Below are 16148 nucleotides of genomic sequence, written 5' to 3' on the forward strand. Positions count from 1 at the left end.
GTATACATATATAACATATACATATATATACACATGTATGTGCACATATATGTATATATACAGTATGTATATATATTTATATAAAAATACATATATATACACATGTATGTGCACATATATGTATATATACAGTATGTATATATATTTATATAAAAATACATATATATACACAGGTATGTATGTATATATGTATATAAACATATATATTTAATGCAAATATTGGTATTGGCGAGGCGCAATGGAAGAGTGGCCGTGCGCAAACCGAGGGTCCCTGGTTCAATCCCCACCTAGTACCAACCTCGTCACGTCCGTTGTGTCCTGAGCAAGACACTTCACCCTTGCTCCTGATGGGTGCTGGTTAGCGCCTTGCATGGTGTGAATGTGTGTGTGAATGGTTGAATGTGGAAGTAGTGTCAAAGCACTTTGAGTACCTTGAAGGTAGAAAAGCGCTATACAAGTTCAACCCATTTATCAGTCTACTGCATGGTTATCAGTGATTTTTTTTAATCATACTGTATGTAAACATGAACTCACCTTAGCTGAGAACCTGTTTGAGGACACTGAGGAAAAGAAAAAGAAAAGAGTTCAAGTAAGACGCTGTCGTAAAGTATGTAGGTTAAACATCGACTAAGAGGATTAGATGTTAGTTAACTCCGGAGTGAGCACAGGAAACTGTAGGTTAGGTAAACAACTACGCCGCACCAATGTCAAACTGAATGTTTCGCTCTTGCCTTGGAAGATGATCTTGGTGCGATCAAGGGGTGCGATGACAGTTTTGGCGACGGCTCCGGCGAATGCGCCGCATAGCAGGGAGTCCAGCGCCGTGCAGCCGGGCCTCAGGTCCTGTTGGGCAGCATTGAGCATGTTACCCGTCATGTTGCGTTGTCACGTTAACAGTGAAAACAAAACTTCACTTTGTGACCTTAAACCAGACGTAACCTTAAAGTACATTCATCTTTATGATGTTGTTACTTCTATTTCAGTGGGTCTAAAACTTGTTTCACTAAGTACCACTTCAGAAAAAACTTGGTTCTCCAAGTACTGCCATAATGCCCAGTATTAAAACAGAGTAGCGAAATAGGCCTATGTAAACATAAAAACAAGGCAGAGGTTGAATCTAACATATTTAATATTCTGGGCCACTCTGACATTGCACACAGTTTGAACAGTAACACTGTGTCTTAATACAAGAAAACACTGTACTTTAATCAAGTCATTCTTTAGCGTAACACTAGACCATCGGTGTCCATAGTGTGGCCTTGGGGCGATTAACGGCCCGCAGTTCAAGTTTTGTTGGCCTGCAGCTTATTGTTTAAACAAATTCAAACAATGAAGTAAAATATTGGAAGAAAAAGACAAAAAGACAATGTAGTGAGAGAAAGAGAACATTAATTTAAGTATCGGATTAGGGCAAGCTAGGTATGTACATAATAAAATGTCCTTAATTGAAAATGATTGCGGTCTAAAACATGACATTTGTCAATATCAATCAATCAAATTGTATTTATATAGCACTTAACCACAAGTGTCTCAAAGGGCTGCACAAGCCACAACGACATCCTCTGCCCAGATCCCACATCAGGGCAAGAAAAAACTCAACCCATTGGATGTAGTGAGAAACTTTGGAGGAGACTGCAGACCACCCCCCCATTTCCCACCAAGTGGATACAGTAACTAATATAAAGAAATATAAAAAAAAAAGTAAATACAGATAAAGAGTTTTCAAGGCAGCAGTGTACTAAAAGGTATCCAGTACCACTCATTGGAATGCATTATTTCGGCCACGAGGCGTTGCCAAAAAAAAACTTAGACATTGTAGGTTTATTACATACTATTAATAATAGAGTTTTTATTATTTTATATGTGATTAAACCTTTTTTTAACATTCCACACTACAAAATAATACAAGTATGTATAATTTGTGCTGATATTGGATCATATTTCGGTTTTGGCCAATATTCAAGGCTTCAATATCGGTATATAAATAATAATGTCATCTATATCACAAAGCCAACACAAAGTTCTATCTGTAAATATATATGTGTGTATATATATATATATATATTTATACACATATTAGTTTGGTCAGGAAAAAACACGGAGGCTATTTCATCCCTACAAGTTTCGCAGGTTTCCCGACTCTTCAGGGGATTTTCCCTGGAAATCCCTGCGAAACAGGCTTGTAAGGATGAAATAGCGTCTGTGTTTTTTCCTGACCTAACGAATACTCTGGTCTACCCCGAGTATTATATATATATATATATACATATATATATACATAGATATATATAAAACATTTCTAGGGTTGTGAGTCTTTGGGCATCTAACAATTTGATCCCATTCTGATTCCTGGGGTGATATTTTGATTCAGAATCGATTCTTGATTCAACCTGATTCTGAATTCAAACCGATTTTTGCAATGTATTATTTGGTACAATAATGATAATGAATCAGGTTAGAAAAGCTCTTTCCGATTGTATGGAGAAGGCCTAAAAAGGTATTTTTAAAGAGATATTATAAAAAAATAAAAAGTATGAATCGATTTAAAATTTGGACGAATAAGAACCACGATTAGGATCTGCATCGATTTCTTGTGCACCAATAATAATTTTTGTTTTTAGTAAAAAAAAAACTACAACATAGAGAAGTATCGAATTGGCCCCAGCATGCTTTGACTTTTCACTTTGCGGCCCTTGGTGGAAAAAGTTTGAACACCCCCTGCACTTGCCGGAGAATCTAGGTCGAGACTAGTTTTAGAATCACTGCTCTATTTTATCACGTCTAAACGTGTACTTGATTTGTCATCCTGCTTATCATCACCACAACAAGTGTGAAGTACTTCCTGCAAAGTGACTCCTCTGCTAATCACGAGAGATAACGCTAAGCCGTGTTTTGCTAAAACATAGCTGGTTAATACAGTGTGTGTGTGTGTGTGTGTGTGTGTGTGTGTGTGTGTGTGTGTGTGTGTGTGTGTGTGTGTGTGTGTGTGTTTTCACGCAACTTGTCCACGCCTAAAAGGCCGCTGAACCCAATAAACAGCCACTCTCTGCAATGAGAATTGCTTCAGGAAGGGAAAATATCAGCAGAGTTTCACAACTCTTATTGAGGCCAAATGCTGTTTTGCATTCCACATGGATTGAAATACCTTGATGTATATATAATAAAAGTATCCCGCAACACTTCCCATTATGTAATTGTGATTGTTTTTGTGGACTAAATACCTATGGGACTTAAAAAGTCCTTGCACCATTCTGAGATTTGACCAAAATATGTCATCACAAGTTATGTCCCATGAGATTTCAGCCAATCTCGTGAGATTTCGACCCAGTGAGCGTCTAACTCTAAGTATGTTTTTCTTTTTTGTGCCTTTTTTTAGTGATGTCAACAATGAAGGCTTTCATTGGTGGCAAAAAGAAGAAGAAATGTAACTTAATGCTCCCGCGTCAATGCAGCGTCCTTCGGCTGCTGTGGCTGAGAGTTAATGAGGTGAGGAAACATGCAGCTGGCGATGTGTCGTGAACGTTGTCACAACTTGTTTATAAAGTCTTTAGTTTGTTTACTGGGATGCTCACTCCTCCTTCAGTTAACTGCCAACTGTATCAGTTTTCAAATAACGTCAATACTACCCAAAATGTGTTTTCATCGAACTGAGCGTAGGCTGTGAAGATTGTGTATTCGATGTGAGAGGTATCACTTCTGTTTTTTTTTTTGGCCAAACAGTTGTAGCGAACCACTATGAGAGGGGTCGGCAACTCAAAATGTTGAAAGAGCCATATTTGACCAAAAATACAAAAACAAAACCGTCTTGAGCCGCAAAAAATTTAAAGCCATATTACATACAGATAGTGTGTTATAAGATATACATGGAATTAAGAGGACTTAAAGGACACTAAATAAGCCTTAAATATAGCTACAAATGAGGCATAATGATGCAATATGTAGATACAGCTAGCGTAAACAGCATGATAGCATCGATTAGCTTGCAGTCATGCAGTGACCATATAGGTCTGATTAGCACTCCGCACAAGTCAATAACATCAACAAAACTCACGTTTGTGCATTCATGCACAACGTTATAAGTTTGGTAGACAAAATGAGACAGAAAAAGAAATGGCATAACACAAATCTTAGAAAGTTGGAGAAAGTTATACGTGTAAACAAACTACGGTGAGTTCAAGGACTGCCAAAATTTGTAGGACAAAATGGCGCTCGCCAAATACTCAAATCAGCGAAGCATGTTTAATGTAAACAGTGTGCTTTATAGCAATTAGGGAGGTTTGTGTCATGTTTGTCCTCTTACAGAAATCATATTAACACAAAAAAAATAATATTTTTTTCCCCCCATCTTTTTGCATTTTTCATATATGTTTGTTAAAGCTCCAGAGAGCCACTAGTGCGGCGCTAAAGAGCCGTATGCGGCTCGCCGACCCCCGCACTAGGACAACAAAGCTTGTTTATTAGACTTCATCTGCTTTGAGTTTTATATAGATATCTAAAGTAAACACCAGGATTTTTTATACATGTTTTTTATAGTGTTTTTAAAAAAAATTTTTACATTACTTATTGTTTTTTCATGTCACAATGGTGTTTCCAAAACCGTTCATGTTACAAAGCATTTTGTTCATGTTTTATTTTGTATAGTTAATTCCTATACGACATATTCCGCCCAAACTCTTCATGGATCTGTCCCATGACAGCATTTACATGTACATATAAATGTACATAACTTTAAAAAAAAATAATAATAATTTTTTTTTAAATACCTCCCTCTATGAAAATGTAAACATAGAGATAGATATGTGATGACAAAAAGTTGACACGTTAATATTATTAATGAACAAAAATAAATAAATACTTGTCTTTAGATGTATGAATAACGTTTATCGAGAGCCCTTTAATCAGTGATCATGATCTAACTTAATGCTCCCGCGTCAAAGCTGTGGCAACAACGCCCAACTTCTTTTTACACTTGTACAATATGTAAGAGGGCTAAAATGCTATTTAAGTTTTTAAATACAGTAGTTCGCTTATTTTTACACTTGTACACCAGTTAAGAAAATTACCAAAAGTTTAAATATATGGTTTTTAACTTATTTTTACACTTGTGTCACAATAGAGAATACTGTACTGTATTACTGAAGTTTTAATCTACAGTGGCCATAGGGATTTTCAGATCGGGGTTTTATGTTGCAGGTTCCGATATCGACCCTAGCTTCCGCCAGAGTGCAGAAAGGCTACAGCCCCCCCTAAAACCCTGAGAGGGACACACGGTAGATAATGGATGGATGGATAAGGGTTCCGATACCAATCATCCATGAGTGAGATCGGCCGATACCGTTTACATGTATTGACTATACATTTTTCAATTTGTTTATGGTTATTGACCATATACTACTCATTCCAATCATATGGTTTGCCTTCATAGTTATCCTGTGTCCTGGGAATTATTTCCTAGCCTTGTAAACATTAAAAAAAACAACAAAAAAATGTTTTTGAGAAAATAAAAATATCGACCAAATCACTCAAGTAAGGATCATACACAGAAAATACCCTTGGTATCGATACTTCTAATTTATGGTTCAATCCGCTCTCACAATACATGTCATGTACTGACTGCGACAATGCTGACACACCAACAGCTGTAGTTATATTATCCTCTCTCTAGACCATGGGTGTCCAAACTACAGGTCATTTGGCCCTCGAAACAACATAAGGTCAATAAAGTATCACACCAGGGAATTGACCTCAAATTAATCTTAAATGCTGATCTTTGAATGCTATGAACTGCTGCCATCTTGTTGACAATAAGAGTAAATCAGATCAATAACCCTCGACTTTACTTTAAAATGATAGCACAGCGTTTACTCACATGACACAATCCAAACAACCTTCCCTAGTCATAGTGCAAAAAAAAAAGCAACATAACACAACCAGCTTACTGAACTTTTTTCAAACACATAATGAAAAAATGTCCAAACAACATAAAACAATTCAAAGTTTAATCCATTAAAGGCCATGATGTAAAACACTATCCTACACGTATCCATGTTTGGCACATTTTAGCTGCTTGATATTTCTGATTGATTGTAAAACTTAAAAAAAATTCAACACAGAAGTAAACAAGGTATGAACCGAACTTATACATACTCCTAATGTCCAATTATAATAATAATAATAATAATATATATATATATATATTAATTATTTTAATATAATATGTACACATACAGTACATACAATATAATATGTACACATACATACATACATACATTTGTATGTATAGTTACTTTACATGCAGTCAACTTTCGGCCCCTGGCAAAAGTATTTTAGCCCAATGCGTTTGGACACCCCTGCTCTAGATTCTTCATAATGTACTTATTAATTTCCTTTTAATATCCACTCACTTTATACACTTCCTAAACTTTACTATTCACCTGATTATTGGTCTTGTTTATAGTCAGCTTAGCTATTAGCATGCCTGCTCCTGGTTGGCTCTCAGTTTGTAACATGTTTAGCCTCGGCCTCCAGTGATAACGCTACTTACAATTTTAAGAAATGCAGTTCATTTGCCATAATGGAAGTTAAATATTATTATCCTAGGGGAGCAGCTCCGCACTTTATTAGCTGCTAGCCACTTGTCAGCCGGGGTACTGAAAATAGAAAAAATTGCCGTTTGTGATCGGCATTAATGGCGATTACATACTTTTTTACGAAAATCGGCCAGTACTGAACCTTAACGATCAACTTTTTTTTTTGACAGTTGTTCAACAGCAAAGAATGGGTAATACAATATTCTGTTATACAGTGCTTAACTTCTTTTTACACTCGTATGACAGTCAAGAAAGTGACACACAGTGGAGAACATATTTTTACACCTGTTAAGAATTGTAAAGTGTTGCTGACATTTTAACATACCGTGGTTAACTTCTTTTTGCACATGCAAAGCCGTTGCTAAACTCGGCGCGCCATCAACAATCCTCTCAGCCCACAGTGAAAAACAATTACTTCTTGGTATTGCCCGTACAGTTAATTAAAGCTTTCACGATACTAACAGTTTGACAATTTTCATTCCTAATGTTTCCACATGGGGAATAAACGGATTGTAAACACAAACAGGTGTGTATGTCCTACATTATCCTTATCCTTATCTTGCACGTTTCTGCTTGGGCAATGTTGCAGGTAAGATGACCCAGCTTCATGTTGTTGGCCTGCCCCTCTCCCTTTTATTTACGGCCTCCCTGCCAGCAGAGAGGCCGACTGAGGTATGTTTTCACAAGCCCATAACACTGACTTACTTTAACGCATTAAAGGGGAACTGCACTTTTTGTCCTTATGTAAGACAAGAACACATGTTTTTTATTCATTCTAACTAGTGAGCAAAAGTCTGCTCACGACACAGCCTATGGGAGTCGCTCTATTCTGCATATAAAGTAGCTAAAAACACCTCCATTAAGGTTTTATATACATGCTGTAAGTGAATTGTAATGTAGTAACAGGCACATTCATAATAACATGTAACATTTATGTATTTTGCTCATTTTAAGTATACGGCATTGCATTAATTTAAAAAATGCATCACAACGTCACTGATTACTACTCACTGCAGACCTAATAAAACGTCACTTACTGTACAACGTCTGCTCTCACTAGGTTGCTGACTGATGGGATGTTGATATATTCTCGTTTAGGTAAAGAATGACTCATAATCCTCGCGAAGAAAAAAGGGCGTTGTCTTTTCCCCCCTTTATAAATTGGCTGTCAAAGTTGACCAACTTCTCGGATTATTTCCTTATTTTTTTACTCTACAGGTGAGAGGTATAATTTATAATTCACAAATGTGTATGTATTTATAAGTGTATTTATGTACATATGTATATGTATAAATATGTATATAAATATATATGTGTATGTATATATATTTATACAGTATATATATATATATATATATATATATATATATATATATATATATATATACATATATATATGTATATATATATATATACACTGTATATATACACCTCTCGCACTAATTGACTGAAAGAGCGTGCAGTTGCCGCTGATGATGTCACGTTCTCGATGGGAAAATGCTTTTTTAGACAATATGATTTGCTTGAGCAGCTTAGAGACACCGAGAGTAACAGGCGGTAGAAAATGGATTAAAAAGAACAGATTTTCAAAAATAATACATAAAAAGAATATTAAAATAAAAAATCTGTGCTGGGTTTTGGACGCTTTTGGGTTGGATCCGGCCCGTGGGCCGTAGTTTGGGAGCCTCTGGTTGAGGCGGCTTTATAGGCGCAATAGAGAACCACCATTGACTCCATCGTAGGCAGACCTTTAGAGTTGGAATACATTAAAAAAAACATGTTTTTGTCTATTAAAGTTCGTGAATTATGAGAAGACTCCCCCGAAAAAGTGGACGTCCCCTTTAAATAAGCCAAGCATTGGAACAGAGATGTCAAAGTCAAATACATCAGAGGGCCAAAAAAACTAATTTGCTCCAAGCCGAAGGGCCGGACTAGTTCAATGTTTATTAAAGGCCTACTGAAACCCACCACTACCGACCACGCAGTCTGATAGTTTATATATCAATGATGAAATATTAACATTGCAACACATGCCAATACGGCCTTTTTAGTTTACTAAATTGCAATTTTAAATTTTGCGCGAAGTATCCTGTTGAAAACGTCAGTATGATGACGCGTGCGCGTGACGTCTCGGATTGTAGCGGACATTTTTTTCCAGCCCGATCCCAGCTATAAGTGGTCTGCTTTAATCACATAATTACACAGTATTCTGGACATCTGTGTTGCTGAATCTTTTGCAATTTGTTCAATTAATAATGGAGACGTCAACGAAGAAAGATGTAGGTGGAAAGCGGTGTATGGCAGCTGCCTTTAGCAACACAAACACAGCCTGTGTTTCCTTGTGTACATTCCCGAAGGTGAAGCTTTACTATGGAACAGAGCGGTCAAGCGAACATGGTTCCCAACCACATGTCAACCGGCAGGTTTCGGTGAGAAAATTGTGGTGATAAGTCGGCTCTTACCGTAGACATGAGCAGAGCTTGCGTCGTTCCTCGTGCACCTGTCAAAGAGGGAACTGCGTGGCTTCCCTCAGAGACACTGGCGGTCACCACACCTGTGGTCACACCCCTCCGACTTTCAGGTACGACAGTATAATCTCACCACAACACTAGTAACACGATAAGGGATTTTCCAGAATTATCCTAGTAAATGTGTCTAATAACATCTGAATCACTCCCACTGCTTTGTCTTTTTTTTCTTTCTAGTCCTTCACTCCAACTTTCCTTATCCACGAACATTTCATCCTTGCTCAAATTAATGGGGAAATCTTCGCTTTCTTGGTCCGAATCGCTCTCGCTGCTGGTGGCCATGATTGATAACAATGTAAGGATGTGAGGAGCTCCACAACCCGTGACGTCACGCGCACATTGTCCGCTACTTCCGGTACGGACAAAGCTTTTTTATTAGCGACCAAAAGTTGCGAACTTTATCGTCAATGTTCTCTACTAAATCCTTTCAGCAAAAATATGGCACTATCGAGAAATGATCAAGTATGACACATAGAATGGACCTGCTATCCCCGTTTAAGTAAGAAAATCTCATTTCAGTAGGCCTTTAAAACATATTAACATGATTGCACATAACCTATTGAACCTAACAGTGTACTGTATTTTATTCAATGATTAAATGAATAATCCAACATTTTTGTTCGGCTTGGTCACTAATTTTAAGTGAAAACATTTTTCAACAGGCTCAAAGACAAGAACAGACCTCCTTCAAAGCAGGCAGCTGTAGCCTGCGGGCTGGTTCTATCCATCCATCCATCCTTCCATTTTTTACTGCTTGTCCCTTTCCGGGTCCCGGGGGTGCTGGAGCCTATCCCAGCTGCATTCGGGCGGTAGGTCATGAGTTCAAACCGAGCAAAGACTATAAAAATGGGACACATTACATCCCTACTTGGCACTCCGCATTAAGGGTTGGAATTGGGGGTTAAATCACCAAAATTATTCCCGAGCACGGCCACCGATGCTACTCACTGCTCCCCTCACCTCCCAGGGTGTGGAACGAGGGGATGGGTCAAACGCAGGGGGTAATTTCACCACACCTAGTGTGTGTGAGACTATCGGTGGTACTTTAACTTTAAGAGACTTCCTTTTATTGTCACTCAAATTTGAACATTACAGTACAGATAAGAACGAACTTTTGTTGTATTAGCTTGTTGTAGTGCAGGATAAAAGAGCAATGAGCTGCAGATATAAATAAATAGATTACTGTACAGATAAACATATTGCACTTTTTCATGGATGTATGTTATATTGTCTTTATATCCCAGCGAGTTAATCAGTTTTTTGGGGGGAGTTGAGGGGATTACTTTGATGCGTTCAAGAGTGTGATGGCCTGAGGGAAAACGCTGTTACAGAACCTGGAAGTTCTGCTTCGGAGGCTGCGGAACCTCTTTCTAGACTCCAGCAGTGAAAACAGTCCTTGGTGGGGGTGGGAGGAGTCTACAGATTTTCTGAGCCCTGATCAGGCAGCGTTTTTTTGAGATTTCCTGGATAGGAGGAAGATTTAACATTCACACACTAGGTTCTAATTAGGGCTGTACGGTATACCGCTTTTAGTATAGTACCGCGATACTAATGAATCATTTTCGGTACTATAGTGCCTCTGAAACATATCGGTGCCGCACCCTACCCACGCCCGCATTGTCGTCATGTCATAACATTGCTGGTTTACGAAAAGATGGGCATGTTCGGCAGCACACAATCACAGAGTACTTACAAGTAGACAGAAAAAGGAGAACGGACGCATTTTGGCTTAAAAACTAACGATAAAGGTGAAGTTATAACACTGAAGCACCTTCAGGAAGAGGTGCTTTAATACATGGCTTAAGTCCAGCCGCTGTCGACAGTGTTGTAGCTACTTCCAAATCACTAATCCTCGCCTCCATGGTGACAAATAAAGTGTGTTTCTTACAAGTATCATCCCTGCAGGATGAAGAATAGCTATACATGCTTCACTACACACCGTAGCTCACCGGCGTCAGAATTTATCAAACGCCATGGGTGGATCTACACCTGACATCCACTGTAGTGATATCAAGTACAAGAGCGTATTTAGTCGTTACCACTATAATTACGTCGATTTTATTTTGGCATCACAACATCTTTCGTTTTTTTTTTTAATGTATTTTATGTTTATAAATTTAGGAAATATGTCCCTGGACACATAAGGACTTTGAATATGACCAATGTATGATCCTGTAACGACTTGGTATCGGATCAATATCCAAATTTGTGATATCATCCAAAACTAATGTAAAGTATCAAATAACAGAAGAATAAGTGATTATTACATTTTACCAGAAGTGTAGATAGAATGTGTTAAAAGAGAAAGTAAGCAGATATTAACAGTAAATGAACAAGTTGATTAAAAATTCATTTTCTGCCACTTGTCCTTAATAATTTTGACAAAATAATAGAATGATAAATGACACGAAATGTTACTGCATATGTCAGCAGCTAAACGAGGAGCCTTTGTTTGTTTACTTACTAATAAATGACAATTTGTCTTGTATGTTAACTATTTTATTTAAGGACTTAACTGCAATAAGAAACGTGTTTTATGTACCTTAAGATTTTTTCGTTAATACAAAGCCAATAATGCAATTTTTTGTGGTCCCCTTTATTTAGAAAAGTACCAAAAATTTTTTAGTACCGGTACCAAAATATTGGTATCATTACAACCAGAGGTGGGTAGAGTAGCCAAAAATTGTACTCAAGTAAGAGTACTGTTACTTTACAGATGTATTACTCAAGTAAAAGTAAGGAGTAGTCACCCAAATATTTACTTGAGTAAAAGTAAAAAGTATGTTGTGAAAAAACTACTGAAGTGTTGAGTAACTGATGAGTAACCTGTTCGTTTAATGACGACAGCAACAAGTAATGCACAAAAATATAAGAAGAGCAATGAACAAATTCAGAGCCAGGAATTTCTCTTAAGCAAATAAAACAATAATATATAGTAAATAATATATATTTGGTTTTACACTGTATTGAAAAACAAATTGAAAATGAATTTTACCTTTTCAACCTCATTATACTATTGGCTAAGTTTTATATTCATAAATGTAAGTTTCTCAATTCCCGACCAGTTTTTTGTGCCTTTAAAAAAGATTTAGAACTCTACATTAAAACACTCTACCTTTAACAACCAAAAAGCTGTGAAAACGATGATGCTGTGTTCCAAATTTAAGTTATTTACTGAGATTGAGTGAGCATATTGCTTTGCACTTTGTTTATTTTATATACATTTTTTTTTTTGCATTCTATTTTAGTTACATTGAACCCCTTAGCCCTGTTTTGTACGGTTTTTATACTGTTTTTGTACTTACTTTATTATTTTCCACTGTTTGTAAATGATGAAATTTATAAATAAAGGTTTATTAAAAAAAAGTGTGACGTTAATCATGTGACCGCCCGGCTCTGTTTGATTGGTTAACCTGAGTCAAGCGTGTCCAGTGACTGCATTTGATTGGTGAAACTGAGTCAAACGTCACCAGTGACTGCATTTGATTGGTGAAACTGAGTCAAACGTTACCAGTGACTGCATTTGATTGGTGAAATGCAAGCAGGTGATAGATACTACTTTGAAGGTCTGTCTGACAAACCAAAACAAACAAAGCGTTCATTAACAAATAAATAAAAATCAGTAGCGAGTAGCGAGCTGAATGTAGATAAATTGAGCGGAATAAAAGTAGCGTTTCTTCTCTATAAATATACTCAAGTAAAAGTATGTTGCATTAAAACTACTCTTAGAAGTACAATTTATCCCAAAAGTTACTCAAGTAAATGTAACAAAGTAAATGTAGCGTGTTACTACCCACCTCTGGTTACAACACTAGTTCTAGTACTAATCAAATATCATCCTGGGGGCCGGATCTGGCCCGCGGGCCTTGACTTTGACATCCCTGCATTAGAACAGATCAATTCATTTTAAATCCCAACTTGTGTGTCCTGATGTTTTATCAGGAATAAAGACTAAGTAATATGAATGAAATTGAGACTTTTGCTGGGCTGGAAGCAGGCAGGGTCACCACCGGGGCCACTGGCAGGCGGCTCTGGTGGTCCATAGGTCCCTCACTTAGTCTCTCATGGATGCTTTACCAGGGAAGCTGCGAATAAAAAAAAAAGGAACCATTTTGCACAGCTTGTTCCCCCTTTTTTTTTAAAGCCCACATTGCACGCATTACAATTTAAGATCCTGCATTACACAAGCAGCTCAAACTGTTGTTTTTGCATGCAACGCTGCTTCAATCCTATTAATCAACACCACACCTCCTGCAAATTATGTAACATGTGCATGAATAAACATCTTCATATATATTTTAGTTACCTTTTCAAGGTGTCTCGGGCATCCGACGTTGTTGCGCCGTCGTCTTTGCTGCGTCTCTGCAGGCTGCTTGGGTCCGTAAACGCAACTTAAAGAGGGATGAGATCCGTGTTGTTGTTTTTATCACAATGTCCAGCCGGGCGTTCACATGCTTCCTATTTATAAACGCCCTGGGAGATCTAATTTAATCTGCGTGTGTCGCTGCCGCGCGTCCGCGACACTGCGCTCGCTTTTATTTTGGGGGCTCGACTGAGAGTTCTGGAAGAAACTAGGACGACGTCGTTGCCCAATGTTTTGGACTACAACGCCCACAAAGCCAGGGGGCCTTCTCGATATCGCGAGATTTCGCTGCCGTGGTGGGTTGCCAGGTTCCTTCTCTTTCGTTTGCGCCCAAATGTCTAGTGCAGGGGTCACCAACCTTTTTGAAACCAATAGCTACTTCTTGGGTACTGATTAATGCAAAGGGCTCCCAGTTTGATACACACTTAAATAAATTGCCAGAAATAGCCAATTTGCTCAATTTACCTTTAATAAATAAATCCATATATATGGGTATTTCTGTCTGTCATTCGGTTGTACATTTTTTTTCCTTATACGGAAGGTTTTTTGTAGAGAACAAATGATGAAAAAACACTTAATTGAACGGTTAAAAAGAGGAGAAAACAGGAAAAAAATAAAAACTAAAATTTTGAAACATAGTTCATCTTCAATTTCGACTCTTTAAAATTCAAAATTCAACCCAAAAAAGAAGAGAAAAAGTAGCTAAATCGAATCTTTTAGAAAAAATTAAAAAAATTATTTATAGAACATCATTAGTAATTGTTCCTGATTAAGATTAATTTCAAAAGGTTGATGACATGTTTTAAATAGGTTAAAATCCAATCTGCACTTTGTTAGAATATAAAACAAATTGGACCAAGCTATATTTCCAACAAAGACAAATCATTATTTCTGCTAGATTTTCCTGAACATAGGTTGATTGGCAACACTAAATTGGCCTTAGTGTGTGAATGTGAGTGTGAATGTTGTCTGTCTATCTGTGTTGGCCCTGTGATGAGGTGGCAACTTGTCCAGGGTGTACACCGCCTTCCGCCCGATTGTGGCTGAGATAGGCGCCAACGACTCCAAAAGGGAATAAGCGGTAGAAAAATAGATGGACGGATTTTCCAGAACAAACATTTTTTTTAAATTCAAAAGACTTTGTAATAAGATTTAAATTTGATTCTAAAGATTTTCTAGATTTGCCAGAATATGTTTTTTAAATTTTAATCATAATAAATTTGAAGAAATATTTCACAAATATTCTTTGTCGAAAAAACAGAAGCTAAAATGAAAAATTGAATTCAAATGTATTTATTATTCTTTACAATAATAAAAAAAAATATATACTTGAACATTGATTTAAATTGTCAGGAAAGAGGAAGGAATTTAAAAGGTAAAAAGGTATTTGTGTTTAAATATCCTAAAATCATTTTCAAGGCTGTATTTTTTTCTCTAAAATTGTCTTTCTGATAGTTATAAGAAACAAAGTAAAAAAAAACATGAATTTATTTAAACAAGTGAAGACCAAGTCTTTATAATATTTTCTTGGTTTTTCAAAATCTATTTGAGTTTTGTCTCTCTTATAATTAAAAATGTCGAGCAAAGCGAGACCAGCTTGCTAATAAATAAATAACATTTAAAAAATAGAGGCAACTCACTGGTAAGTGCTGCTATTTGAGCTATTTATAGAACAGGCCAGCGGGCTACTCATCTGGTCCTTACGGGCGACCTGGTGCCCGCGGGCACCGCGTTGGTGACCCCTGCTCTAGTTTGTTCAGAAATTAAATTCACGTTAGGTGTCGGCATGACTTTCCAGTTCTGAAAAGGAGTTGGAAGAAGCAGAGCTTATTTAATCCTACCCATTTTCCATTACATAGCAATTGCTAATACTTTTGTTCACTTCCTGTTCTCAGTGTGTACACTTTTGATTTATTTAAACTTTTATAAGTAGATTGTAGAGTATATATTCCGTACAATTGACCACTATATGGTAATAAGTTTTTCAACTTGTTTAAGCCAGGGTCCACGTTAATCAATTCATGGTAAAAACAAAAACAAAACAAAAACACCATTTACCATGATTTGATTAACGTGGACCCCGACTTAAACAAGTTAACATTAAACATTAAAACATTAAAATACTTATATAGCCCTAAATCACGAATGTCTCAAAGGGCTGCCAAAGCCACAATGACATCCTCGGCTCAGATCCCACATCAGGGCAAGGAAAACTCAACCCAATGGGATACAATGAGAAACCTTGGAGGCGACCGCAGATGGAACCCTTCAACCACCAGCCCCCCACAATCCGGGCGACCAGTGCAATGGACGTCAAGTGGATTAAGCATAATAGTGTGGGAGTCCAGTCCATAGTGGATCTAACATAATAGTGTGAGAGTCCAGTCCATAGTGGATCTAACATAATAGTGTGAGAGTCCAGTCCATAGTGGATCTAACATAATAGTGTGGGAGTCCAGTCCATAGTGGATCTAACATAATAGTGTGAGAGTCCAGTCCATAGTGGATCTAACATAATAGTGTGGGAGTCCAGTCCATAGTGGATCTAACATAATAGTGTGAGAGTCCAGTCCATAGTGGATCTAACATAATAGTGTGGGAGTCCAGTCCATAGTGGATCTAACATAATAGTGTGAGAGTCCAGTCCATAGTGGATCTGACATAATA

General features: G+C 37.2%; 1 protein-coding gene and 1 long non-coding RNA gene across 2 annotated transcripts in view; one reads left to right on the forward strand and one right to left on the reverse strand.

Annotated features, from left to right (window-relative positions):
* Positions 1 to 11594, forward strand: part of LOC133543916 (uncharacterized) — a 19637-nt gene extending 8043 nt beyond the window's left edge. The window contains exons 2-4 of the long non-coding RNA XR_009804558.1: positions 3377 to 3486; positions 7180 to 7262; positions 9781 to 11594. This is a non-coding gene — a long non-coding RNA (uncharacterized LOC133543916). The remainder of the gene's footprint in view (positions 1 to 3376; positions 3487 to 7179; positions 7263 to 9780) is intronic.
* Positions 1 to 13723, reverse strand: part of LOC133543915 (mitochondrial coenzyme A transporter SLC25A42-like) — a 25991-nt gene extending 12268 nt beyond the window's left edge. The window contains exons 1-4 of the mRNA XM_061888827.1: positions 13425 to 13723; positions 13096 to 13203; positions 732 to 843; positions 535 to 560 (exon numbers count right to left, since the gene is read on the reverse strand). Coding sequence (XP_061744811.1) covers positions 535 to 560; positions 732 to 843; positions 13096 to 13161 — 204 coding nt within the window. The 5' untranslated portion in view covers positions 13162 to 13203; positions 13425 to 13723. The remainder of the gene's footprint in view (positions 1 to 534; positions 561 to 731; positions 844 to 13095; positions 13204 to 13424) is intronic.
* Positions 13724 to 16148: the final 2425 nt, after the last annotated feature.

Source organism: Nerophis ophidion, linkage group LG26, assembly GCF_033978795.1.
Source record: "Nerophis ophidion isolate RoL-2023_Sa linkage group LG26, RoL_Noph_v1.0, whole genome shotgun sequence".
Lineage (NCBI taxonomy): Eukaryota > Metazoa > Chordata > Actinopteri > Syngnathiformes > Syngnathidae > Nerophis > Nerophis ophidion.